The 25,456-nt window shown below is 37.0% G+C and overlaps 3 protein-coding genes across 4 annotated transcripts; 2 read left to right on the top strand and 1 right to left on the bottom strand.

Annotated features, from left to right (window-relative positions):
• The first annotated feature begins 1,468 nt into the window (after positions 1 to 1,468).
• Positions 1,469 to 2,967, top strand: LOC145604004 (uncharacterized). Its single transcript, XM_081659963.1, has 2 exons — positions 1,469 to 2,521; positions 2,587 to 2,967. The coding sequence occupies exons 1-2, from the start codon at positions 1,469 to 1,471 to the stop codon at positions 2,965 to 2,967; spliced, it is 1,434 nt and encodes a 477-aa protein (XP_081516089.1).
• A 3,703-nt stretch (positions 2,968 to 6,670) lies between these two features.
• Positions 6,671 to 17,256, top strand: LOC145605213 (protoheme IX farnesyltransferase, mitochondrial-like). Its single transcript, XM_081661252.1, has 7 exons — positions 6,671 to 7,143; positions 8,273 to 8,402; positions 12,988 to 13,125; positions 13,244 to 13,377; positions 15,725 to 15,850; positions 16,446 to 16,549; positions 16,645 to 17,256. Exons 1-7 carry the CDS (start codon positions 6,806 to 6,808, stop codon positions 17,019 to 17,021), a joined length of 1,347 nt encoding a protein of 448 aa, XP_081517378.1. The 5' UTR covers positions 6,671 to 6,805; the 3' UTR covers positions 17,022 to 17,256.
• Positions 17,257 to 17,879: 623 nt separating this feature from the next.
• Positions 17,880 to 24,694, bottom strand: LOC145603784 (protein PLASTID MOVEMENT IMPAIRED 1-RELATED 1-like). 2 transcript variants are annotated; one of them, XM_081659767.1, is made up of 3 exons: positions 24,290 to 24,694; positions 19,530 to 22,022; positions 17,880 to 19,420 (listed from the first exon to the last, which is right to left on the bottom strand). In XM_081659767.1, the coding sequence occupies exons 2-3, from the start codon at positions 22,013 to 22,015 to the stop codon at positions 18,262 to 18,264; spliced, it is 3,645 nt and encodes a 1,214-aa protein (XP_081515893.1). In that variant the 5' UTR covers positions 22,016 to 22,022; positions 24,290 to 24,694; the 3' UTR covers positions 17,880 to 18,261. The 2 variants fall into 2 exon arrangements, with proteins under 2 accessions (XP_081515893.1, XP_081515892.1); XM_081659766.1 differs by having other exon boundaries at positions 19,530 to 22,019.
• Positions 24,695 to 25,456: the final 762 nt, after the last annotated feature.

Genomic DNA, 25,456 nt, shown 5'->3' with positions numbered 1-25,456 from the left:
GTCCACGTCTTTCCGAAGCTGGACTGGCTCAGTAGGGACACTGTTAAGCAGGTCTGCAGGAAGTGGCGTCTATGGTGGAAGACTCGCCACCTAGCCCGACTCCAACCCTTCTTCGGTCCACGGGACGGGCATCTGTGAATGAGTGGATCCTCAACAACCTAATCTACAATGATGGTCGTGACTTCCATGCGTGGATCAACAACGACATGACCGTGTACTTTGATGGCTTCCCTCTGCTGTTCAAGGAGGAGGAGTAGGTTGTTGTAGTTAGGTTGGGGGGGGGGGTCTGTGCAGCAAGCAGGTTTTTGGGTATAGATGCTGCTAGAATTAAGCTTGTTTTTATGTTTTTTTTTTAAAAAAATCTGAAGTTGTGAATGGTAGGATTTCATTGTCATGGTAGAGTAGGTTTTTGTGTAGGTGACAAATCATGAACAACATTTTGGGATTTGTCACTACCATGACAATGAGTAGGGTAATTAGAATGGCTTGGCTTGTATAGCCATTTTGTAATGGATGAATTTTATTTATATCAATGAAGCCATTTATGTTACTGCCTCTTTTACACTCTCTTGTTCTTTTTATTCAATTAATGTATGTTAATTTCATATGAATTGCTGTTTATGCTATGAATGCTTCATGTTTATTTACCAAATGCTTATTGTGAGATGGTTACTTGTTGGCAGAAAGTATGGATGCATTAAAACCTTGTATAGTTATAAATCATGGAGGAATGTGGGTTGAAGGGGATGACATGTATTACAGGGGTGGTAGGGTGACTGTTTGTGATGATATCCCAGAGACTGTTGACAGCTCTTATGTGAAGCAGCTAATAGAGTCCCTGGGATACACTGACATTGTGAAGCTTCACTTCTTAGACCCTAGGAAAACAATGAAAGATGGGGTGAGGTTTTTTTCTTTTGACAAGAAACAGTTTGATCCATTCTTGTCTTTGTTACTAGAGTGCAGAGTCATTCATTTGTACTGTGAACATGAGTTGTACATGCAAACACCCTTTACTGTTGGTAATTTGGGGCAAAGTAGTAATCAGGGGCCGGGGGTCTGGTGCAGGGACCTTTACTTCCTTGTTGAATGGATTTGTTAGTGGGTCTTTTGAGCCTAGAGTAAGTGGGGATGATGTGCAATTTTACTATGACAGTGAGGGAACTGATGAAGATGATGTTGAGTTTGTAAGTGCTAGAGACAAACTGACACAAGAAAAGAAGGATGAATTTGATTTAGAGGAAGAGCTAGGGATGTTGAAAAGGGTAGCAGAGTCTAAGGGTAAATCAGTGAACATGTGTGATGATATGTGGGAAGGTGGGAGTGATGAAGATAGCCCTAGTGAGGATGATGATGAAGATGATGTGGGCTATCTTGTAGCACCTGAAAAAGCCACAAAAAAGGGGTAATTAACAGTGAGAACAGGAAATCTGAATTTTTTTTAGGGCAGCAATTTGACAATGCAGTCATGTTTAGGAAGGCACTTACTGACTACTGTGTAGGTAGTGGGAGGAATATTAAGTTTTACAGGAATGACCCAAACAGAATGGGAGCAAAGTGTAGGCATGAAGATAAGGGATGTTGTTGGAAAATATGGGCATCATGGGAGAAGGGTAAAAGAAACTTTGTTGTCAAAACCCATGTTGGAGAGCATAGTTGTGGTAGGCAATCAAAGGTGTCATTGCTGACCTCCACTTGGATTGCCAATACTTATGCTAATTGGTTAAGGGTAAACCCATACATGAAATTGCAGGACATTAGAGAAACTATTTGGCTAGAAAGGGGCATAAGGATTAGCAGGTTTAAGGCTTACAGGGCTAGGAAGAAGGGCCAGTCTTTGATTGTAGGGGAGTATACAGAGCAGTACTCTTTGCTACCAAGGTATGCTGCAGAAATTCTGAGAAGTAATAGGGGTAACACTGTGAAGTTGCAAATGAAGGCTAATGTGTTTGAGAGATTGTATTTGTGCTTTGAGGCACTCAAAAAAGGATTCAAAGTTGGGTGCAAAACCTTCATCTCTCTTGATGGCTGTTTCCTAAAAGGACCTTTTGGGGGCCAACTTCTTGTAGCTGTAGGAAGAGATGGAAATAACCAAATGTTTCCTTTAGCCTGGGCTGTTGTTGAGGTAGAAAGCACTGACAGTTGGTCTTGGTTTTTGTCACTTCTTGCTGATGATCTTGAGACAGCAACTGGAGCTGGGTACACTTTCATGTCAGACCAGCAAAAGGGTTTGTTAGCTGCTGTTTCAGGTGTGTTCCTAGAGGCTGAGACTAGGGTCTGTGCTAGACATGTCTACTGCGATTTCAGAGGGGTTTTTGGTGGGGGTCTTGAATACAGAAAGCAATTTTGGACAATTGCTAAGAGCAACACTGAGAATGAATTCATCAACAACATAGAAATAATGAGGGTTATTTCAGCAGATGCAGCTGAAGATTTGATGAAAAGAAATTACAAGAAGTGGTGTAGGGCATTCTACTCCCCTATGTCATGTTGTGATAGTGTAGACAACAACATGAGTGAGGTGTTCAATGCATACATTCTAGGTTCAAGACATAAGCCCATAATAACAATGCTTGAGGATATTAGGGAGGGGTTGATGGAAAGACTTCACAAAAAAGAGATGAAATTGGTAGGAAGAACTTAGTCTTATGCCCTAGGATACAACAAAGACTAGAGAAAGTCAAGATTTGGGCAAGGGGTTGGAATGCTTTTTGTGATGGGGGGTTCTGTTATGGAGTTAGGAGGGGTGCAACACAGGATAAATTTGTTGTTGACTTGCAGAGAAGAACTTGCAGTTGCAATGCTTGGCAACTGAGTGGGATTCCCTGCAAGCATGCTGTTGTGGCTATTTGGAACAAGTCAGACCAGCCTGAGGACTATGTGAGTGATTTTTTCAGCAAAGAGAAATACATGGAAGCATATGCTTTCCTGCTAGAACCTTTGAATGGTCCCCAAGAATGGCCTTAATCAGATGCTTCTGTCATTCCTCCAAAAATGAAAAAAATTCAAGGGAGACCCAAGACCAAGAGAAGATACCAGGCAGGAGAAACAACATCTACTGAAAAGTTGAGGAAGACAGGAAACCCTCAAACTTGCAGTTTGTGTGGAGTACAGGGGCATAACAAAAGGGGATGTAAGAATGTCCCAAAAGAGAGAGAAGCCCACCATCACACATCCACAACAGAAGAGCCACAACCTAGTGCTAGGGCACCTACCAGTTCAATGCCAATGCACATGAGGGGCTATGGTGTCTACACATATCCAAGTGGTTTTCAGAGAGTTGCATCAGTATGAACCTGTAACTCTGTCATTTACATATTTATACCTAAAATTACAATTATCTAACATGGTTTTTTTCCCATTTTTTAGGTGCCTCCCAACCCTAGACCAACTAATCAGCAACCACACAGAGCTGTGTACACAGACATAGAAGGAGAGCAAACTGTGTACTCCTTCTCTCAAGATCACTACCCTATGTCAAGCCAAAAAAGCCAAAACAGCAACATCATTTCCAGTCAAGCATTGCAGGTACATAAATTATTCAAAATAAATTTTATTTCTTGTTTAATAAAGTCACTTACATCAATGCACTAATTGCACTTCTTACTACACAGGAATTAGCAAACAAGAAGAAAAGGAAAACCAACTAGCTGCATGAGGTACTAATACAAACTTCACTACACCTACAAGTTATCAATTTTTCACTAAATACCAAATTCCTACAACAATGAGCACAATAACAACCTTCCACAAGTCACAGTTAATGCCCACATTCATCCTAGCAGCCCTTTTTATTTTCAGCAAAACATAATCACTCTCTATCTTCTTAGCATACTTGTTTGCTTGCTTCAATTGCTTCCTCATCTCAATTACTTCATTCTTGAGTTCCTGCTTCTCCTGCATAAGCCCCAAAATCACCTCAGTCTGCCATTCATTAGGGTCTTCCATGTCAACCCACCTAAAAAACTTGCAACCCCTCCTGTGAGTCTCTGCATCATAATCAGGACATGCCAGAAACCTCCTGCCTGGGTTGTCTTTGGTCCAAGCTCTGCTCTTAGACACCAATAACCCACAGTGACATCAGCCAGAGTTGCTCAACCTCGACATTTTTTTTTCTTCAAATATATTTAGTTAAAATTATTTCAAGAACTGGAATTATATTGACTGAATTTTTTTTTTGTTGGTCTGATCAGAAGCAAGAGGAGAGCTTGGCTATGGAGATGCATATATATATGTGGCAGTTTTAATTTTGGGGATTGTAACGGCTATATTTTAACAGCCAAATTTATTGAACAATTGCAAACATTAGTACTCTCCAGCTTCAAACATTAGTACTCTCTGACTTTTTGTCAGAAATTTATATTTAGCTTTTTTTTTAAATATTAGGTAACCTGTTTTAGTGGGTAAGTCTTCAGATTAGTACTCTATCTGCAAGATTTTAAACTTCAGTACTTCCCCTGCAACATTCCCCAAACATCAGTACTCTCAATTGTATATAACTCAAATAATTTTTTTTTTTTTTTTTTTTTGATAAGAAAAATACAAAAGTTAGGTAAGTCTTCTCTCAAGACTATACCCTAACTTATCTAAAGAAATAAAATAAGAAAAATTAACATCTACATTAGGGTCAATGTTTACATAGCCTGAAATTTGATGACCTATAGTTGCAACATAATCTGCTGCACGATTAGCTTCTCGATACACATGGCAAGAAGAAACAACCTCAAAGTGAGCCAGCAACTTCTTAATGTCATTCATTAGCAATTGAATTTTCCAAGGACAGCGTGCTTTATTCTGCAAAATATTTATAATTAACAGGTTATCACCTTCAATAAAAAGTTTTTGTATATTATGTTCAATAGCTAAGAGAAGACTGTTACGCAGAGCTGTAGCTTCTGCAATAATAGGAGTCGAGGTACCAAGATTATAAGCACGACTAACAACATTATTTCCTGTATAATTGAAGGAATTATGTCTTCAATAAGTGCAATTACTAGATATATCGAGGATCACTATTATGGAGATAATAAGTTCATTTTATAGGGTCGTCAATATCTGGTGCTAGATATGATAATTGATCTTTGGGTTAGTTAAATAGCCCAAAGCCTTATAGAATGGATCCTATGAGGTCACACAACAAGGGTATTGGGTTAAACAAGTAAGAGGCCCATTAATGGGCCTCATGAGGATATAACAAGCCATGTAAGGAATAAAGCTAGTGTAGTTAGAAGTGGGCTAAGTGTTTGGGCTTCACATGGACTCTAATTATATATGTGATATATAAATAGAGGCCATGCCTAGGGTTGCATTAAGTCACAACTCACTCATACAGTGAATTATGAAACAAGCAACCAAACACTCTAGAACTCTCTCTCACACGCCTCTCTCCTTCCCCTCATCCGTACAACTGTACGGACTACCCTAGCAAGGTGGTTGCTCGTGGTGGTGGTGGTGGTTCGTGGCTCGTTTGTCTCCTCTCCTCTCCGTTGAAGGTTGATTGATGCGTTCAGTCACGACTAACTAGCATTAGTGGAGGTTTAACTTGTGCCTGTGGACCAAGTAGAGGAATCACGCTTGGGGTTCTTTGTCTCCCTTTGTTCTTGCTCGATCGCACGTGGAATCACGCTTCAAAGGTACAATTATTTGTTCTTTATGTGTTATGCATTAGATCCTTGGATTAGGTACTGTATGAATATGATTCATGTTTATTTCCGCTGCGTAGTACCTATAAACTCCTACAATAATCTCTAATAACAACTCCGGCTGACCCAAAGTTATTACAAACAGAACCATCAAAATTAATTTTGAACAGGAGGGGACTAAGCTACTTGGATGGTTTTATGGTAAAGAGGAGAATGGGTCTTGGGAACAATGTCATTAAAAGAATCAAGATGAGAACGAATATTCCATTCTGTAAATATTTTGAAAGCTCTAGAATAAATACTCATTATAGTAGAGGGGATATGACTAAAAATAAGAGCATTACGACCTTTCCATATACTCCATAAAGAAACAATAATCTTTTTTATAGGAAGGTTAACATTATGACGAATGTCCCGAAAAAGAGTAAGGAGATTCGGGGTATTAACTTGAGTTCCCATCCAATGACTAACGATATCTGCATCCCAATACTGTCTAATAAATGGACAATTTAGAAACAGATGATCCTGTGTTTCAGCATGTGAATTACAAAAGGGGCAAATATGAGGGACATTAATATTACGGTAAATCAAATTATTTCTAGTTGGAAGACCATTAAGTAGCAGTTGCCAAATAAATATCTTTAGTTTTGGAGCAATATCAAGTTTCCAAATCCAAGAAAATTCCCATTTTGCAGGAGAACTAAAGTTATGAGCTAACCAGGTTGCTGACTTTACCGTAAACTCTCGATTACCAGAAAAACCCCAACAGGGTTCATCAAAAGTATCATTAACTGGCAAAGGAATACTTTTAATGGTCTGAACTATGTGAGGAGGTACCACTAAAGATAGAGCTGCAATATCCCAAGAATGATCTTCAGTAATAAATTGATCAACTGTAAGGTCTAGATTTTGAATATCAGAAACATTTAAATCTAATAAAGTAATTAAATTCGTAGAACAACACCAATTATCTAGCCAAAAAAGAATATTAGAGCCCGAACCAACTCAAATAATGGACACCCCTAAGAATATCCCCAAAAAAATAAATAAATTAATCGTACAAGTATTAAGATACCCTTCTCTTTGTTGAGTTTGTTCTTGGAAGTTGGGCATTTTCAGCCGGCGGAGAACAACCTCTGTAGTCCCATTTTCGGAGCTCCACCATGTGGAGAACCTCCCTTTCTCTCTCTTCCAAGAGACTACTTTCTCTCTCATCAAATCCAAACCCTAATCTTAACCTAAACCCTAATCCTATTTCTTCTCTGCAAAAACGCTCTCCATCTTTTGATTCTAGTTATGGCGGATTGAGCTCTTTCTCTCATCTCTACTCATCCACAATCCCTAATGAATCCACTAAAATCGGATTAGGGCTTAATCAATTAGGGATTGCTGCTACTGCCACTGCTTCTGTTGATACTTCGTCTTCGCTTTCTCGCGATCTTTTTGGTGTTGTTTCTCATTATGGTCGCTGTTATTGGGAGCTTTCTAAAGCTAAGTTAAGGTATATTTGAAATTTGCTTTATTTGATCCATTTTTACCCTGATTTTGGATCATAATTTAATTAATTTGTTTGTTTATTTTATGTGAGTTAGAATTGTTTATTTATTTGGGGATGATGCAATTTTTTATGTTACTAGATTATTCTTATTTGGGGTTGTTTTGTTTATGAATTGAATGTGGAAAGGTCAAATCTTGTGCTTCGATTAAGTATTTGCAATAGAATTGGATCATTATAGCTATAGGATGCTAGTTGAGATCTTCAGTTTGCCGTTGAAGGGAGTTGTCGGCTATTCCAATGAGATTAAACGGTGTTGGATTAGAAAACCTGTGTATTCAACCAATGGAAGCTAGGACATGATTGTAATGTTGCATATCATGCGATCATATGACAATTTGATTGAAGTTTGAACTTGCAGACCTATAGTGCTATATGACTGAGGGTTAATGAAAGCTTGTGTCTATGAAAAGTGTTGAGGCTAAATGTAATGAGATGTATTAATACTTGACTCATTTGGTGTTATAGGAGACAGAGGCGTAAACTAGTGCGTAAGGGTAAGGTTCAATGCCTATTAAAAACAAATAAAATAAAAAGTTTGCAGCACGAACTGATTTTAGCTAAAAGATTGAAGATATTCTGGGTTGTGGAAGCAAATTTACATCTGGTAGGGTTTAGAGATAATTTGTCAACTTTGTTTAGTGTAATATATGGAAAAGGGTAAACATGCTTTGCTTGGTTTTCTTGTGCTCCTTATATGTAGTGATGCCCAGATACATAGCTGGTTATAACTTAAGAAGGTGGATGATTAGAGGTTAACATCGCAAAATATGGTTCAGTCGTTAAGTTGAAGTCTATTGCTGTATGGCTTGTTTGAAAATCCGTATAGTAGTAGTAATCTATAGTTAAGGATGCTGGAAAATTTTTTGATCAGTGTCTTGATTCAGATAAAAGTAGGGAGAAGGGTATAGGATCTTCTGATTTAAAATTGATTCTGCTATTAATATCTAATGAATATCATGCTTTCTGTTTGTTTTTCTTTTCTGCTTTATTAATGAAATATGATTGTCTGACTCCTTTATTTATTTATTTGTATATTAATTTATATCATTCTGATTATGTGTATAAATCTCAGCATGCTGGTGGTTGCAACTTCTGGAACTGGATATGTTCTTGGCAGTGGCCAGGTCATTGATCTTGCTGGCCTTTGTTATACTTGTGCTGGGACAATGATGGTTGCAGCATCTGCTAACTCTTTAAATCAGGTTAGCTGTTAGATTTTCCTTGTCATCTGATGCCATTTCCCTAAACGTTTGGCTGCTAAATGATAAATGCACAATTGTTATTTTATTTCTGATTATTACGTCATTGCTCCGCTCCCAATTTTATACTTTTACCCTCCCATCCTTGATGCCCTATTCAGTACCCAAACATTCCACTTAATAAATCTCTCCCACTAATTAAGGTTTGGCTGAACATAAACTTTTCCACACATACCCATGTGTATAAAAAGTGTGCCAAGGTGCAAGACAACATGGGCTATTTTTTGGCCCACGCATGACAATTTTTCTGAGGTGCACCAGAGGCACGCCTAGGCACACATCTTAATTTTTTTTTAATCCTGCACGGTTAAAAACTTAAAACTAAATTTAATGCACCTTACCAACGATATTTAAACAAGGGAGAGCACTCTTTTTCTTTCAATGTGAGACAATTACCTTACTTTTATATCACTCTTTTCTTTGTTTTTCATCAAGAATTTCCAACAATCCCCCACAAATTTGAAGATGAGAAAAAAAAAAAAGGAAAAAATGAATTTTGGGCAACACAAACAATTGCGTAAGTGCTAATGTGTCGCTACTTGAATTGACGCATAATGAACATCAAGCTATGATCCCTTTCCTACCAAGTGACCTTTGTCTTGAACTTAATAGAGGGTTAGGACCCTATCACTTGAGTCACACAATTGACTGTATAATATTCAGAAATCATCTAGGGATGGACAAAAATAAAAAATTGTGCTTCAGAATTATTATATAATGTTCCCCTTTGAACTCATAATGAGTAGGAGTTCATTACTTTACAATTCATACAACGGGCTTTAGCCATCCCTTCCAAAGTTTCCAAAAACTATTTTGTACATAGACTTTTAGTCAACGGATCTGCGAGCTTTATGTCAAAGACGAATGTGTCTCTTCTTGCCATTGTAGGCATGGTACACCAATCGCAGCTTGCGAATAACAATGAAGTCCCAATCCATGGTACCTTTAAGATACCTAAGAATCTATTGATCACCATTCGAGTTATGAGTGTACTAGCTTAATTTGCTAATATAGTTCATAAGAAACATAACACTACCAATAATCCTAGCATCCTAGCATATTCCGTTGAACGAGATCACCTTTATTTTTCTTTAGGTCATTAGGTGGAATATGTGGTCATATGGGGCTCTAACTGGATCGACATTAAATGAGTCAAACTTTTCAGAAGTTTTTCAACAGAGTGGTTAAGATAGATGCCATTTTGAGTCCTTTTGATTTTTACACCCAAAATCACATCTACCTCACCCATGTCTTTCATATCAAAAATCGAACTTAAAAAATCTTTTGTCTCATTTACTCGATGGCTATATTCACATAAATACAAATAATCACACAACCATGGCTATAATGCTTAGAATAAACACAAGAATCGCCTTCATTAACATGAAAACCATTACCAGTCATAGTCTTGTCAAATTTGTCATGCCATTGCTTTGTATCTTACTTAAGCCCATACAATGACTTGACTAACTTACAAAACAAAGAAATTCTTGATGAAAAACAAAGAAAAGAGTGGTATAAAAGTAAGGTAAATGCCCCACATTGAAAGAAATACAACCATGGCTATCATGTTTAAAATAAACACAAGAATCACCTTCATTAACATGAAAACCATTAGCAGTCGTAGTATTGTCAAATTTGTCATGCCATTGCTTTGGATCTTGCTTAAGCCCATACAATGACTTAACTAACTTACAAAATAAAGAAATTATTGATGAAAAACAAAGAAAAGAGTGGTATAAAAGTAAGGTAAATGTCCCACATTGAAAGAAATATTGAAAGAAAAGAGTGGTATAAAAGTAAGGTATAAATCTCCCTTGTTTAAATATTGTGGTACCTTAGTCCTACTTAGTTGATTAAGTGGGAAGTGGGAAGTGGGTTGTTGACTATACCACACACGCACGCGCACCGAGTTGGGGGCCTTGGGGAATGCGATGTGTGAGCGTGGGTGGGCTTGGGCCCTATTTCTTTTGGAAAAGTTTTTATCTTTTTTTCTTACTTTGGTTACAAAATTTTCTCAAATATATTTTAATTGTAGGAGTCTAATTAGCCCTTGATTCTGGCTAATAATTAGTAGATTTATTTCTTGCCGTTTTGGTGTAATGTATCCGGTCGCTTGGCTGAATGAACCTAGACACTTTCTTGTGGTAACTGCTTCTTCCCTACAAAAAGATGTGCTTTCACCAACCATAATATACAATCACATAAACTCTCTTCTCTCTAAACTTTTAAAGTCTGCTCTCTTACTTGTGTTTTAGTCGAATTTGTGAGTGCACACAAAATCCTGCTCCGTATCTTTGAGGGCGACCGCTTTGCGACTACTACACAAGGAGTTAGCGCGGAATCGTCTTTTAGGTCAGTGGTTACCCACGACCCGACTACTATAATTTAATTCACATCCTATTGAGATTAGTTTTTACTGTTTTTATAGCATGTAAGACTAACAATCTAAAAGGCGAATACGGCTTCCAAATAATAAACGTTGGCTTGTTAGGATGCGTTTTTATTTTGAACAAATTGATGTTGCTTATGTGCTTGATGAAATCGTTGAACCTAATGATAAGAAAGTTTTATCTCATGTTAAGTCTGCTAAGGAAGGATGATAAAACCTGTTAAGGCATGCTATTGCACTATATGTTGAAAAATCTCTTGGATCATCAAGATTGTTAGACTTATATGCTATAAAAACAGTAAAATCTTATTTCCATGGGATGCGAAAATCCTTCAAAGAGGGAGGCTGTTTCTCAATAAGAAAAATAGCAAGGGTTATACTAGAGATACACAAACCTTCAGCACCCATATTAATACAAACATTCTCATGAGCATGCTCGTGATCAATAATAGGTTCATCATCCTGAACTTGAAAAATTAACCACTTACTAACACAATCATGTTTAGTTCTAACATCTTCAGTTCCATACTTTTTCTCTAAAGCATCCCAAATATCCTTTGCACGAAAAAAAACCATTTATATATCCATCGACATAAAGTGCAACAACATGCCTTTACAGGTTCTATCATCCTTAACAAACTTAACATCAGAATTAGATAAAGCATTCTTATCGCACATAAGCAACATCAATTTATTCCAAATAAAAACGCATCCTAACAGCCTAACGTTTATAATTTTTTCCATCAAGGGGGTTTTAACTTAGATATATCATGAATTAGAAATTTGGAAGTCATATTCGTCTTTTAGATTGTTAGACTCATATGTTATGAAAACAGTAATAACTTATCTCAATAGGATGAGAACCAAATGACAGTAATCGCGTCGTGGATAACCATTGACCTAAAAGATGATTCCACACTACCTCTAGTAGATGCAAAGTGGTCGCCCTCCGGGATAAGCCAGCATAGGAGTTTCTATGCACTCACAAACCCGATTGGAAATCATAAGAGAGTAGTGTTTGAAAGTTTAGACACAAGAGAGTTTTTGTGATCGTGTATTATGGATGGTGAAAGCATGACTATTTATAGGGAAGAAGCAGGCAACGGTTACCACAAGAAAGTGTCTAGGTTCATTCAACCAAGCAACCAGATACGTTACACCAAAACGGCAAGAAATAAATTTTCCAATTAATTAGCTGGAATCAAGGGCTAATTAAACTCTAATAGAGAAAATTCCGATACCAAAGTAAGATAAAAATTTCTCCAAAAAGATAGAGGGCCCACAGCCTGCCCACCGATGCCCGCGCATTGCATTCCCCGAGGCCCGAGCCTAACGGACTCGACTCGGCGCGTGCGCGTGTGTGGTATAGTCAGCAACCCACTTTCTACTTAATTAACTGAGTAGGACGAAAGTACCACAATATTTAAACACGGGAGAGCACTCTTTTTCTTTTAATGTGGGACATTTACCTTACTTTTATACCGCTCTTTTCTTTTTTTTCATCAAGAATTTCCAACAAAGGTTTGGTTAGCATTACTGAAGAATTGATGTCCATATACTGTTTTGCATTTGGGGTATCTGGTTCATATGGTTAATTTCTCTAATTGAGGTTTCCAACTTTCCATTGTCACGAGGTTTTCTTTAGATGATACAAATTTTGACTAGTTTTTTCTCTTCTTATCAATCAGTTTTCTCCCAAATTTCCATTGAATTTTGTGTAAGACTATGGAGTATTGGGGTAGATGATCTATGATTAAATATATAATTATTTTTCAATTGTATGCTATTAGAGTTGTTACAGTACACTATTAAAGGTTTAAAGCCATTGTTGGGGAAACTCGAGGTGCAACCTTCAATTCAAGGTGATAGAAGGTTGGAACATTTAAATTAAACAGCAGTTTTTTTAAACACCACTTACTAAACCAGGAAATTTTGGTTATGTCAATTGAAAACCTTTACAAGACGACCTAACTGAAACGATGCAGCCATATTTTTGTACCACAATATATGTAGTTCTTTCACTAAATTTAGATGCCCTTTTTATCCATTGCTGATACGGCATATAATCCCATTGCAACTTTCTATGATGATAACGATATTTTCTTGTCGATGTTGTTATTTACTTCAATCTTTTAGGTTTTTGAAATTAAGAATGATGCTAAAATGAAGAGAACGATGCAAAGACCATTACCTTCTGGGCGTCTAACCGCATCACATGCAATTGCTTGGGCATCTACAGTTGGGATAGCAGGCACTAGTTTATTAGCGTGCAAGGTAGCAAAATGATGTTCCAACATCCATTACTTTATATTGTTCTGCTTTCTTTTTCTTGCTTACTGCTTTATGAGACCAAGTGACTAACATTGCTGATCCTGCAACAAGGTTCTTGCAGGCTAATGCCTTGGCAGCTGGACTAGCAGCCTCAAATCTTCTCCTGTATGCATTCATTTACACTCCAATGAAGCAATTACACCCAGTAAACACATGGGTTGGAGCAGTAGTTGGTGCTATTCCACCGCTTCTTGGGTAGGCTTTCTATAACGCTCAAATGCTCTGTTTCTATTGTAGATTGTCTAGTTAGCTCAGCTTATGCTTTCCTTTGTTTATCTTAGGGTTTTCTTTTATTGACTATTGGCTTAGTGCTTGAAATCTCTTACACTCTAGATATCAAGTAATTCTGGTTCATTTTATGGGTTCAAGTCCAATTTCTTGTGGACCCTCTTTCTTTATGAAGTTCTTACATGTGGGTAACATTGAAAATGGTAGAAGAGATAGAAGCTGTATTTTGATGTATCATGAGTTTGTTAACGCTATATATTAGTTTTAAAGAGACAAATTCTTGGTTTTCTCGATAATTAGTGCATTATGGTTTTGAATGTCAGTGATAAACTAAGTAAACAACACACTGTAGATCATTAAATCCTGCTGCAGATTGAATCAAGAAGTGTGGCCATACAGTTAACAACACAGTGCTTGAAAGGATCTTTTGAAGTGTTAAAAATAAGCAAAAAATAAGAATAGGTTTGGGTGAGGAAAAACGAAAGTAAGTTAATTTGTCTTTTTATGTGTTTATTACTTGAGGAGTTGAGGTGTCACATTATTTCTTTTTTCTGGCAGCTTCTCCTTCTCCTATATTCTTATTCTCACTATTATAGTATTTCCTTGCAACTTATTTTTATTTACTGAAAAAGATTAATTATTTATTTTCATATTTTCTTAGCAAAATAAAAACTAAAATTTTTACATATATAATTTATTATACATTAGCTGCCAAGTCCCCGTACCCGTGTACAAATCTCAGACTGAATTTTGAGATTGACGTATTGGACACTCAGATCCGTATCTAATCCGATCCACCTTCCCGAGTCCATGTAACTAAGGTTATGAGAGTTGTTAGGATCACAAAAGGGAGGGGGGGTGAATTGTTGCGAGGAATTCTTAGCTAATTTTTTTGAAATTAGTTAGTTAAGTGCAAGATAATATTTTCATGATGACAATTTGACAATGTCCAAGGCCCAATAGGAAGTGAGAAACCGCAACCAACTCAAACTTTTCACCATATAGGCCAAATGAATCTGTTACAAGACTTGCAACTATTTTAAAACTCGGGTCAAAACTGACCCCTTCATGAACTTGAGTTCCCAAGCAATTGTGCCCCCCTTAAATTTTGATTGTGGAAATAAGGTGATAAAATATTAGTGGTCCATACTATATAAAAGAAGTGTGTCACTTAAAGAGGGTAACTTATTTCTAGCTAGCCTTTGAATTGGCTTTTCTCATGAAAATTTGTTCTTCGCTGGCTTTCTTATTTCCCCAACCATATAACTCTTTACTGGTAATTACAAATGAGAAAAACAAAAATGGTATTTGCAGTAGTCTTGTAAGCTAATCAATGATGTGAAAAGGATGCCACATTTTAACATGTAGAATGGGAAAAAACTGTAAATATAATAGTTCTGGTGAGCAAAAACATACTTTTGTAGTAGCCGTATAATCTAATTGATCCTCTAAAAAGAGATGTAACGTTTTAACATGCTTGTAGAATGTGTCAGCCAAGCAGAAGGAATAGGTGCTTCTACTAGTGGGCCAAGCCCGAACTGGCCCCTGTAGAAGATTCGCCATTGATCTGTATGTCTAAGATCTCCAAACTCGTGATTCATGAAGGCTTATCTCTGAACAGCTGCTTTTAGTAAAATCAATACAAATAATAAACTATAGATTATAAACCATTGTTAATGTTACTTGATGGTTTTTATTATCCCAATGGAGGGACTTTAACCTTCTATCATTGCATTGTTATCTTGTTATTAATATGTGGGATCGACAGTTAAGATTGCAAGGTATCGACAGTTAAAGTTGCAAGGTATGGTGGGTCTGCCTAGTTATTGTTCTGGAGCAATTGCAAGTTTCCTGTGAATATTAGACATAATTAACTGAAAGGTTAACTTATGAAATTAGTAATTGGACATGTTAATTTCTGGTGCAAGTATAGCCAATTGACTTGCTCCAAATTGTTATACAGCTTACTCTATAATCACCACCCCCCCCCCCCCCCGGCGTGCTGTAGCTATTAATCTGTATTTGAACTTGTTAGAAGTTCCAGGGATCAATAACTGATTTAAGTTTTTATTTATCCAATGGTCTTCCACTCTGAATTAGTTTGTTTATATTGAAGTTGCACTTGGATATATTTACGAAGATTCCAGTGCTAAATAATTTGGATAAGACACTGCCGTTATTAGTTTTTGAGATCATACTTGAGTCTTATTGTTATGACAGATAACATTTCTATACTATCATATTACGCGTAGAAGTTTGCGTGCATGTTGGAACTGTTTTGTTATTGAGCTGACATCAATTATTGGTGCTGCAGGTGGGCTGCTGCTGCTGGTGAAATTTCTCTTAATGGGATGATTCTCCCTGCTGCTCTGTATTTTTGGCAAATTCCCCATTTTATGGCCCTTGCATACTTGTGCCGTGACGATTATGCTGCTGGAGGGTATGCAACTTTTGAAATCTATGGACTCTAGTACTTTAAGCAGTTTCTGAAATGTTTTATGTGAAGCTGTGTAACGGGATCCAAATCTGAAATAGGCATCACAGTGGTGAGAAGAGGAGACTTGATTGTACTTCTTGTTGCATAGAGTTTAACTAGATGTCTATCATACAGTTCAACTCTTTAGGACCTAAGGGATAAAAACCACCTTCAAGAGAAACTGCTACTGAGAGTCTGATATGCATGTAGTATAATTGGACTTTGATCAAATTTTGACCTGGATATAAGCCTTCTACTTTCATAGACAGCTTTGCATCTTAAAAATTGCCTTCATGTTATTGTTACAAATCCTGATCAAATGAAAATATTTTATACAAGATACAGTTTTGGAGCTGTATGTTGTAATATCATATTGTCAATTGGAACGTCAGTGATAGTAGGCTGCATGTTAAATGAGACGTGGGACTAACACCTATGGCAAATTCATGATAATGGTTCATGCCAAGAGATGTTATATTTATTAGACTAATGTATTCTCAAATTGCTATTAGCTATGTTGTGGTATCATATTCTTAGAGTTTATCTTTTTTACATACAGGTATAAGATGATTTCTCTTGCTGATGTTTCTGGTCGAAAAACTGCCTTGGTTGCATTGAGGAACTGTCTATATCTGGTTCCTGTAGGTTACTTGGCATATCAATGTGAGTGACTCCACATGATTCATATACTAGTATTAATTTCATTCTGCTCCTTTGGATTCGTTCTGATGTTTCATATGTCATCTTTGTTATTATAGGGGGATTAACCTCTGGATGGTTTTGTCTTGAGTCATCATTGTTTACTCTGGCGATTGGTGGCACAGCAATGTCTTTCTACTTAAACAGAACAACAAAGAATGCTCGGAGAATGTTCCTTGCCAGCCTTCTTTATCTTCCAGTATTTATGTCAGGGCTTATGTTTCACCGTCTATATAATAATTGGCAGAGCTGTTTGGAGGATGATTCAGCCACAGAAACTATTCCATCATCAAGGTTTATGTCCGAGAGTGAGTCTGTTGACAATGAAAAGCAACTAAAAAATCCGGCTACTGGTAAACAAGTCCGGCCACCTGTTGCTTATGCCTCTATCGCACCATTCCCTTTCTTGCCTGCTCCATCTTACTCACATTATTAGAAACTGAAATTTTTATTGCATAATACAGAATACATCTATTTTAATTGTATATGTAGATCATTCTTGTTTCCTTTTCTGTTCTCTTACAATGGATTCAGTTAAGCTGAATCTGCAAAGGCTATTCTTATGAGGGTGAATGCCAGGCGAATTTTTGTCCATTTTGTTTTCTTTGATGTAGCTCTCTGTTGGCTTGTAATATTATCCTCAATAAATGACGTTGTATTTTGATTGGTCACTTTTCATCATTTTAAAGAATGCTGTAATATTTGGAAACTAAAGTGAACTTTGTTACGACCTGCTAATTTTCTACTCATTTACTGAAACAATTTGAAAACACCAACCCATCGTATTTCAGTGTCTTCCTAAAAATTGGATATTCAACTCTGTCCTGCCTTACCTTGATTTGGAAGGTGAAGCCTTAACGATGTAGCTGTACAGAGACAGTGATTTCAATCATTTGGTACATGGGTAGGCAGAACCACACAAGTCCCAGAAGTCGAGTCCTATAGAGATTATAATTATAATTTTTTATTATTACGCCATAACTAGGGGAGCTTATGAGACAGGACGAGAACACATAAGCTACTTGAGCTTAACTGGGTCACACTCAATTCTCTAAGCTCAATTTCAACAACAATCAATTATCTACAATATGCAAGCTACTCAATCAACTCAGTCAGAACTCTGAGTTGATTTACATCAGTTCAACCCAAACTCAAACTCGTATTATAAGCAACTGCTGTCGTACACATTCCTGTTTCCGTGGCACAGTGGTATTGAAGCACATTCAAGTGACAAGTTAAAACAATATATGCAGCTGATAAGGATACGTTTAATTTCGGGACATAAAACAGTATATGCAGCTGATAAGGATTTATTAAATTTCAGGAAATAAACCAAAATGGATAAAAATCCAATGGCCCAAATCTAACAAAAAGGCTGTTGTTCTCATACACACAAGACATTTGCCATCATCACATTTTCATCGGAAAAACAATTTCCCACACCAATTTTCTATATCTATGGCTTTACATCATAACCAATGTACATGTCATTTGGTACACTAATTCACAGTGATTTGCATTTGTATAAGTTAATCCAGGGGTATAAGAATTTCCCGCACAGTAGGTAATATCATAGAAGCGCATAACCTCTCCAACGATAGGCAGAAACAGGCAAAAAAAGGAATGCCTCATGTGGAAAATCAACTCCAGATGTCACACTAAATACCACATTCCACTTATCGAAGCTTGATTGTTTCATTTGGAAGTATAACATTTGGGTTTCGGATATGCGGATTAAGCGCAGCTAATTGTTTCCATTTGGCCCCACTGCCATGAAACTTAGCAGAAATACTCCACAAGGTATCACCTGGCCGAGATGCAACTGTAGCTGGCAATGAAGAGTTGGCAGCAATCTTAGGTTTCATAAATGAATTTTTCCCCTTCCCCATGCCATTTGCAAGCAACCAACGTGATCCTGATTGCTGTTGCGCACTACTGCCCCAAAGCTTTTTCTTACCAGGCTCACATTTTATACCTGAAACATGCACCTCACTGATTTTGTACTGAGGAATCAAGTCCTGTTCCGGGGTTTTCACTTCCTCAGGCTCCTGTTTTTTCTCTTCCTTGGTAACTGACTCAAGATCATCTTCTTCACTGCTGTCTTTTGGTGCAGAAACTGTGCTGTATATCTTTGGCTTCGGAGGAACAAAAACCCTTTCCACTTGAATCAGAGCAAGCATTGGTGTGCCAACTGGCTCATAATCTCTTAAGGGGTCACGAAGTTGGACCATCAAGGCAACAGTGAAATTGTTACCCAATAAGCCACACCTCCTTCCAGTACCTTTACCCTGCTTTTTATCACCTTTCCTCCCAAACATGTTTAAATCTGTGCTTTTGGCATGGTGGGCAGCTAAAAGCTTTGAAGTCCTCTCACTTAGTCGCTCATCTTCGTCGATTTCACCAGAATCCAGCTTCATCCATTCATCCAACGTTAAAGATAAACTCATTAGTCCACCATCGCTATCAACCCCACTGCTCTCAAGGGCTAATAGCTTCAATCCTGCAGCTCCCTCCAAACCCATCGACGCAATGGATGTTATACCTTTCCTTTCAACAGCTGAGACTTCCCTGATAGACTGAGCATTGATGTTTGAAGGTGCCTCCTCATCTGACATGCCAGACTGTATTCTCAAACCCTCAATTGACAGTGCTTCAATCTTATCCACTGCCAATGGTGCTAAATCTTCTAAAGATACAAATTCTGACTGCGCCTCATCTGAATACAAGCTTGCACTAGTTTTTTTAGATTTCCTGCCAGAAGAAGGTTGTTTAACTTGTTTATTTCCATCAGATATATGAAGGCCATCTCTTCGCCAATCTTGAAGCATATATTGGCTGGGTATGAGGGAGGCAGAGAAACAAGATAGTCAATAAAACAAAGCTAAATTGCAGATGAACAAATAGAGTCAAATAAAAAAATATTTAAGAAAATAAAGACTCAAACCTTTCAGACGCTTCCACACGAGGTGCAGCTTCCCAAGCTATTTGTTGCATTGTTCTCCCAGTGATATCTTCCAAAGGCATTAACTTACTAGCTTGCACAGATAACTTTTCAAGTCCTATTGAAGCCAAATTCTGTAATATATCTATTACCCCAGACCCCAACTCAGCAGGAACCACAACAGGACTAGATACCTGCATGATTAGGCTGCCACCACTCTTGGCATTCGTAAAGTGGTCAGGGTTCATGGATCGCAAAAATCCTCCGGTCTTTGTTTGGACAAATGGACCTAAGCCTTCTCCAAGGGAAGGTAACTGTATAGATTCTATAGGAGGGAGATCAATAGGACTGCCAAAGCCACCTCTATTGTCTGGTGGAGAGCTCTGGAAAGCCATCTCGTCCAAGCCCCATTCTTGCACAAGTTCTTGTGTTTCCAAATCTTCCATAACTTTGGCCCTAATCTTGGGATATTCATGCTGATCTACTGTTAAGAAATCAGAATCCTCAGAATACTCCCACCCAGAAATAGTGGGAGCATAATAGTCATAATCTTCCATTTCCTCTTCATCAATATCAAAACCAAATAACGAACAACCACTAGCCTCTGCTTCCTTTTCGAATTCTCTCAAGAGACGCTCTCTTGGAGACTCAGGCTCTGTTTCAGAATCAAGGGCAAAGGAAGAATCTTCTATTCCAAGCATGCTTAGAAATTCATCAGCAACATTGTCTGCAAGGTCATCCAAGATAACTGAAGGCATTACCATGTTTGGTTCATTCTCATTCTGGTTTTCCTGATCGCTCGATTCACTTATGGCCTCTGGGGTGTCTAATCCTTCTTTCTCAAGGTCAGCAACATTGCTCAAAACTGACTCCAGATCTTCTAGAAGTGATTCTTTGGTGCACATACTCTTTTCAGCGGAGTTGGAATCATTTGGTACATTTTCATCTCTTTTGAAGTCAGCTTCCAATTGACAAGATACTCCAGCATCATTGTAGACTACAGAAAGATCAGAACTCATCACTTCTTGATTATCTACAATTTTTGCCCCATCCTCCACATCTTGATTATCAACAACCTTTGCCCCATCCTCAACCACATCTTGATTATCAGCAACCTTTGCCCCATTCTCAACCACATCTTGATTATTAAAAACCTTTGCCCCATCCTCCAACACATCTTGATTATCAACAACCTTTGCCCCATCCTCCATCACATCTTGATTGTTAACAACCTTTTCCCCATCCTCCACCAATGTTGTCTTCTCCTCCAAATATTCCACCCTCTTCTCAACAAATGAAAACTCAGAATTCACATCATTCAACATATTTTCCTGATTAGAATCTGATGTCTTCTCCTCCAAATATTCCACCCTCTTCTCAACAAATGAAAACTCAGAATTCACATCATTCAACATAATTTCCTGATTAGAATCTGATGGAGAGCAATGAGATGACTTTACAGGTTTGTCATCATCTGCAGGCACTTGAATTTCACGCTTATCCTCAACCAAGGATTCTGAGTCTTCCTGATCAAACCTTTGATACAGCATGCATACAGAGCTAGATAATTCAGACATCTTTGAAGATGGAACCTCATGGAGAACTTTTACATCATCCATAAAACGAGTTGTTGTAGATGACTTCAAATTTGAAGGAAGGCTTCCAGCACGCCTCATCGAGCTCTTCCCATCACCTTGATTAGATTTTACATGATTCTTGGCAGTTGACTTTGAGTCCAAAAGTTGAAGTACCTTGTTATTATGAGCAGTACCATCCCTTAGCACCAAATATCCAAAACTAACATGCATGACAGCACCTTTTGCCTCACCTGATAGCTTAAAGCTTGTTGTCCATGTCCCAGAACTCTTCTCATCCTCCAACTCCTCCAATGTACGCGGAAGCAGCTTTGTGAGATCAACACGATGCTTTCCTAAATCTAGCCTTGGATGCCCATAAACTGCCGCATAAATTAAAAAATGCTTTGCTTCATACTTGGCAGAATGGTGTGGACCACTCCTACTGCCATAGACTGAACAAGTATGAGTTAGTTTCTGCTCAATTCCAGCGGCTCCTTTGACAACCTTGATTGGGCTAGTGACTACTTCTCCATCCCTTCTCTTCCAATGAACACAAATGTTAATATCATTGAATTTAGAGGGCAACCCTTCAATTTTATGGACTTCAAGACTAAAGCAACAATTAAACCTTCGATTTCTGACATGGGAAAGAGCCTTCAAAGGTTTCCAATTCCAAATCGACTTCTTCTCCTTGGTTAAGGAGACATCACTGCCATGCTTTGATGTTGGATTGGGCACCAATACATTATTCTTATCAACTGTTCTAGGCAGACTTCTAGCTGCAGAAGAGGAGCTTTTTGACAGATGCTTGTCCAAATAGAGTGCCTTGCTAATACTTTCAATTTCATTTAACAACTTCCCCTTACTGGAATCGTCAGTTCTTTTATATCTAGCAGCATCTCGTGACGTCATGATCCTACTGGCCAACAACAGATATTGTAAAAAAATAATCAAGTTAGATTCAAGTCTAACACATCTAATAGTTCAGATGCTAAGATGTTCCAGGCATGACAGAAAAACAATATATTTCAGAATACCGATGGAAATAGTTGTGTTAACTAGGTTTCTTTGTTCCACAATACTCATCACTTCAGACTTCAGAATACCAGTGAAATAACTTTATTCAAATTTAGAACACCATGCCTTATAGCCAACAAAAATTTAAAATCAGTGAATAAATTCTCCAGACAACTCCTTGATACTCACAATAAGCTTATTCTTTGTTTTTTCCAATCTCTTCTACTCATGTAGTTAGCACATTTAAAGTTAATGACAGATCAGCCGTCACATATGAAGCTCATGTTAGAATGGCCACTAAGAAGAATATGTTTTTGATAATAATAAAAATTACATAGAAAAACAGAATCAAAATCTTGAAATTTGGACGTGCAAAAATGTCATTTTCTTCATTTTTTTTCCTTGAGAATAGGCAACCCTAAATTTATGGTTTTATTTACAATATCCTAAAATGTAACACAACTATAAGTTTGCCCAAGTAATATGGTTCGGCATTGATGTGATTCTCTTTATAAATGCACCATGTCAACAATATTTCTTTAATTTCTCTGTTAAGGGCAAACTTATAATTCTAATACAATTAAGGTTACATTAAGAGATATCTTAGCCATTCAAGGTTCTTTTGGGAAAAAACTTATGTTCAGTGTTAGCTTGTATAATTTCCCTCTATTCTTTGAAAATGATAAGGAATAGAATCATAAGCATCTTACATATGTACTACCTCGGTCCCTTAATGTTTGCCCCATTCTCCTTTTTAGTTAACCCTTTATAGTTTTCCTGATACTACTTTGGTTGAAAGGGACCAAAACTTTACTCACACCCAGTAAGGCCACTACATTCCGTCACACAACTTTTCTTTCTCATCAATTCATCCAAGCTAACAATTAAATAAGTAGGCATTGCTCCAATGGAAAAAAAAAAAAAGGGACGAAAGGAGTAGAAGAATACAAATATGTCCTATCCTCAACAACACAACAAAAGATCTTGCATGAAAGTGGAGAGCTAAAAAGCACAAGTCTAGAACTAATAATGTTATTAGCTTAATTTTTAATTACTACTTCAGCTTAAATGCACCAGCTCAAATGTCTTGCTAAATTGTTTACCTTTATTTGCTAATGGACAACTGGTTACTTAGTTGCCTCTCTAATTAATAATTCATTCAAAAGCATTTTCGCAATTATAAATGTGAAGCGGAGCTCATCTACTCACCCACACCTATAACGAGGGCATATCTTATAAAACAGCGTTACTCATATGGTAACACTAATAATCTATGTTACTCGGACTCTTCATTTCACCTCACGTACCCGTGCCGGACCCTTGACACTCGAACATGGGTATGACACCTCGACACTTCACTTTTAGTTCAAAATCATGGAATTTTTTCACAAAATAGCCGAGTAAGACGCTTGGACACGTACCCGTGTCGGACATGGGTACCCGAGTCCAAGTAACATAGCTAATAATTACTAAAATTCTATGAACCCTCCTTCATAAAGGCTTCTATCACATAATTGTCAACACTAAAGCTTCCAAAATATAAGCGACAGCTTATTACTTCGATATAGACCTACTTGTTCAATTAACCAACATCATATCATATCATATCATAATCATAAACACTCAGCTCCCTAACAAGCTTAAGCTTTCACATTTACTGTGAAACCAACAAAACAAATTAAAACCCCCTTCTCCTCAACCGATTTAATTCTTCCAAAATTATTGCATATTTATATTAATTAAATAATTATTACAACCAAAATAGGTACCACGAAAATAATGAATTCTTCATTGTCAAATAATTTATTTGTTTCTAGCTCCCTGTAACGCAAACTTTACTGATAAACAGGTCACCTACCAAACAATCAATGGTGGACCCAGATTATATTTTTTCTTATTTAGCCCTAAAATAACCAATGTTTTGACAATCTTATTCAAAAAATTAATTTTCTTATATTCATCCTCATTTTGAATTAGCAACAAAAATTTTCTTATCACTCAATTCAAACCCAATTTTTAACATCCCAAATGAGCAAATAATCTCTAGTTTCAATCCAAAAAAATTCACAAATAATCAACCAACACAAACATCAATGAATATAAAATCAACAACAAACAATTATTTTATTTTTTTTATTATTTTTTTTGGAGATGGGTTATAGAAATTACCTGAAGTTGAATGACGATGTTGCGAAGTTAAGATTAAAGCTCCTCCACCATTATTAGATCTTGAGAAAGAAGAAAGAAGGAATTTTGGGTTAAGTTAGAGTTTGAGGGTTTTCAGACAAAGAAGAAGAATAAGCTATTGTATTGAAAATGCGCCGAGAAAATGACAAGGAGGAGAGAGAAAATGGAGGAGCTTCTCTTTCAAAATTGAAATGCTGACTTGTCTTTAACAATAGAAGTTGTCTGTTGAGTTGGTTTTAGGCTTTGTTCACTTCTCTTAAAATAAGATGCTTTCTTAAATTTTTTAAGAATTTTTAATTACTTCTTCCGTTCCTGAATACTATAGATAATAATAATACTTGTAACTTTAGGTACTACAAATTGAATTGAACCAATTTGAATCGAACCGATTTGATCTTATCCGACTTATATGTACAAATGATTTATCACAACTCAATCTTTAAATAGACTTGACACAATTGAATGAACCCGACTCAGTTGACACTTGTAATTGTATTTGTACGTTTCTAAATACTAACAAGAGTTACACGACATTGCTATCATTTTATCGTGTCTCTTCCAAATAAGTCCGCATGCTTAACTTTTTTCATGACAATTACTAGACTTAAGCTTGCACTAATTCTTTGTTGTTTCTTTCTTTCACTAACCATCAAAAATACCCGCATTAACTTCACTTCTCGTACACATATTACTTTCATTACTTTATTCTTTTTATCCTTTTATGTTTGTTCTATTTGAAATAATTCATTAGAGATTCTTCATACTTTTACATTTATAATTGCCTTCAAAAAAAAAAAAAAAAAAATACTTTTACATTTATAATACAGGCACTAAAAGAAAAAATTATTTTATGTGGATTTTGTTAGAATTCATGTCAATTTGTAGCTCCAAATTATATCTATTTTATACTTTTTTTCATATTTTATTGCTAAAAATGTGCATTTAAATTTGTGAAAAGTTTAATGGAATAAACATAAAGATTCAAACGAATGTAGTAGATGTTTTGGGTGTTTTTGTCCCTTGGGAGAGTTACAGCTCGAAGACTGGTCCGGAGGGCTTCTGTACCTGCAAAATCAACGAAGACACCGTTTGGGTGGTGCTCCGCCTCCAACGCTCAAGTTAGTAACTTGAAGGAGAGAAAGGTGCGGA

The sequence above is a fragment of the Chenopodium album genome, chromosome 22 (assembly GCF_948465745.1).
Source record: "Chenopodium album chromosome 22, dcCheAlbu1.1, whole genome shotgun sequence".
NCBI classification, from domain to species: domain Eukaryota; kingdom Viridiplantae; phylum Streptophyta; class Magnoliopsida; order Caryophyllales; family Amaranthaceae; genus Chenopodium; species Chenopodium album.
The sequence above is the reverse complement of the archived record's forward strand: the minus strand, read 5'-3'. Positions and strand labels throughout refer to the sequence as shown.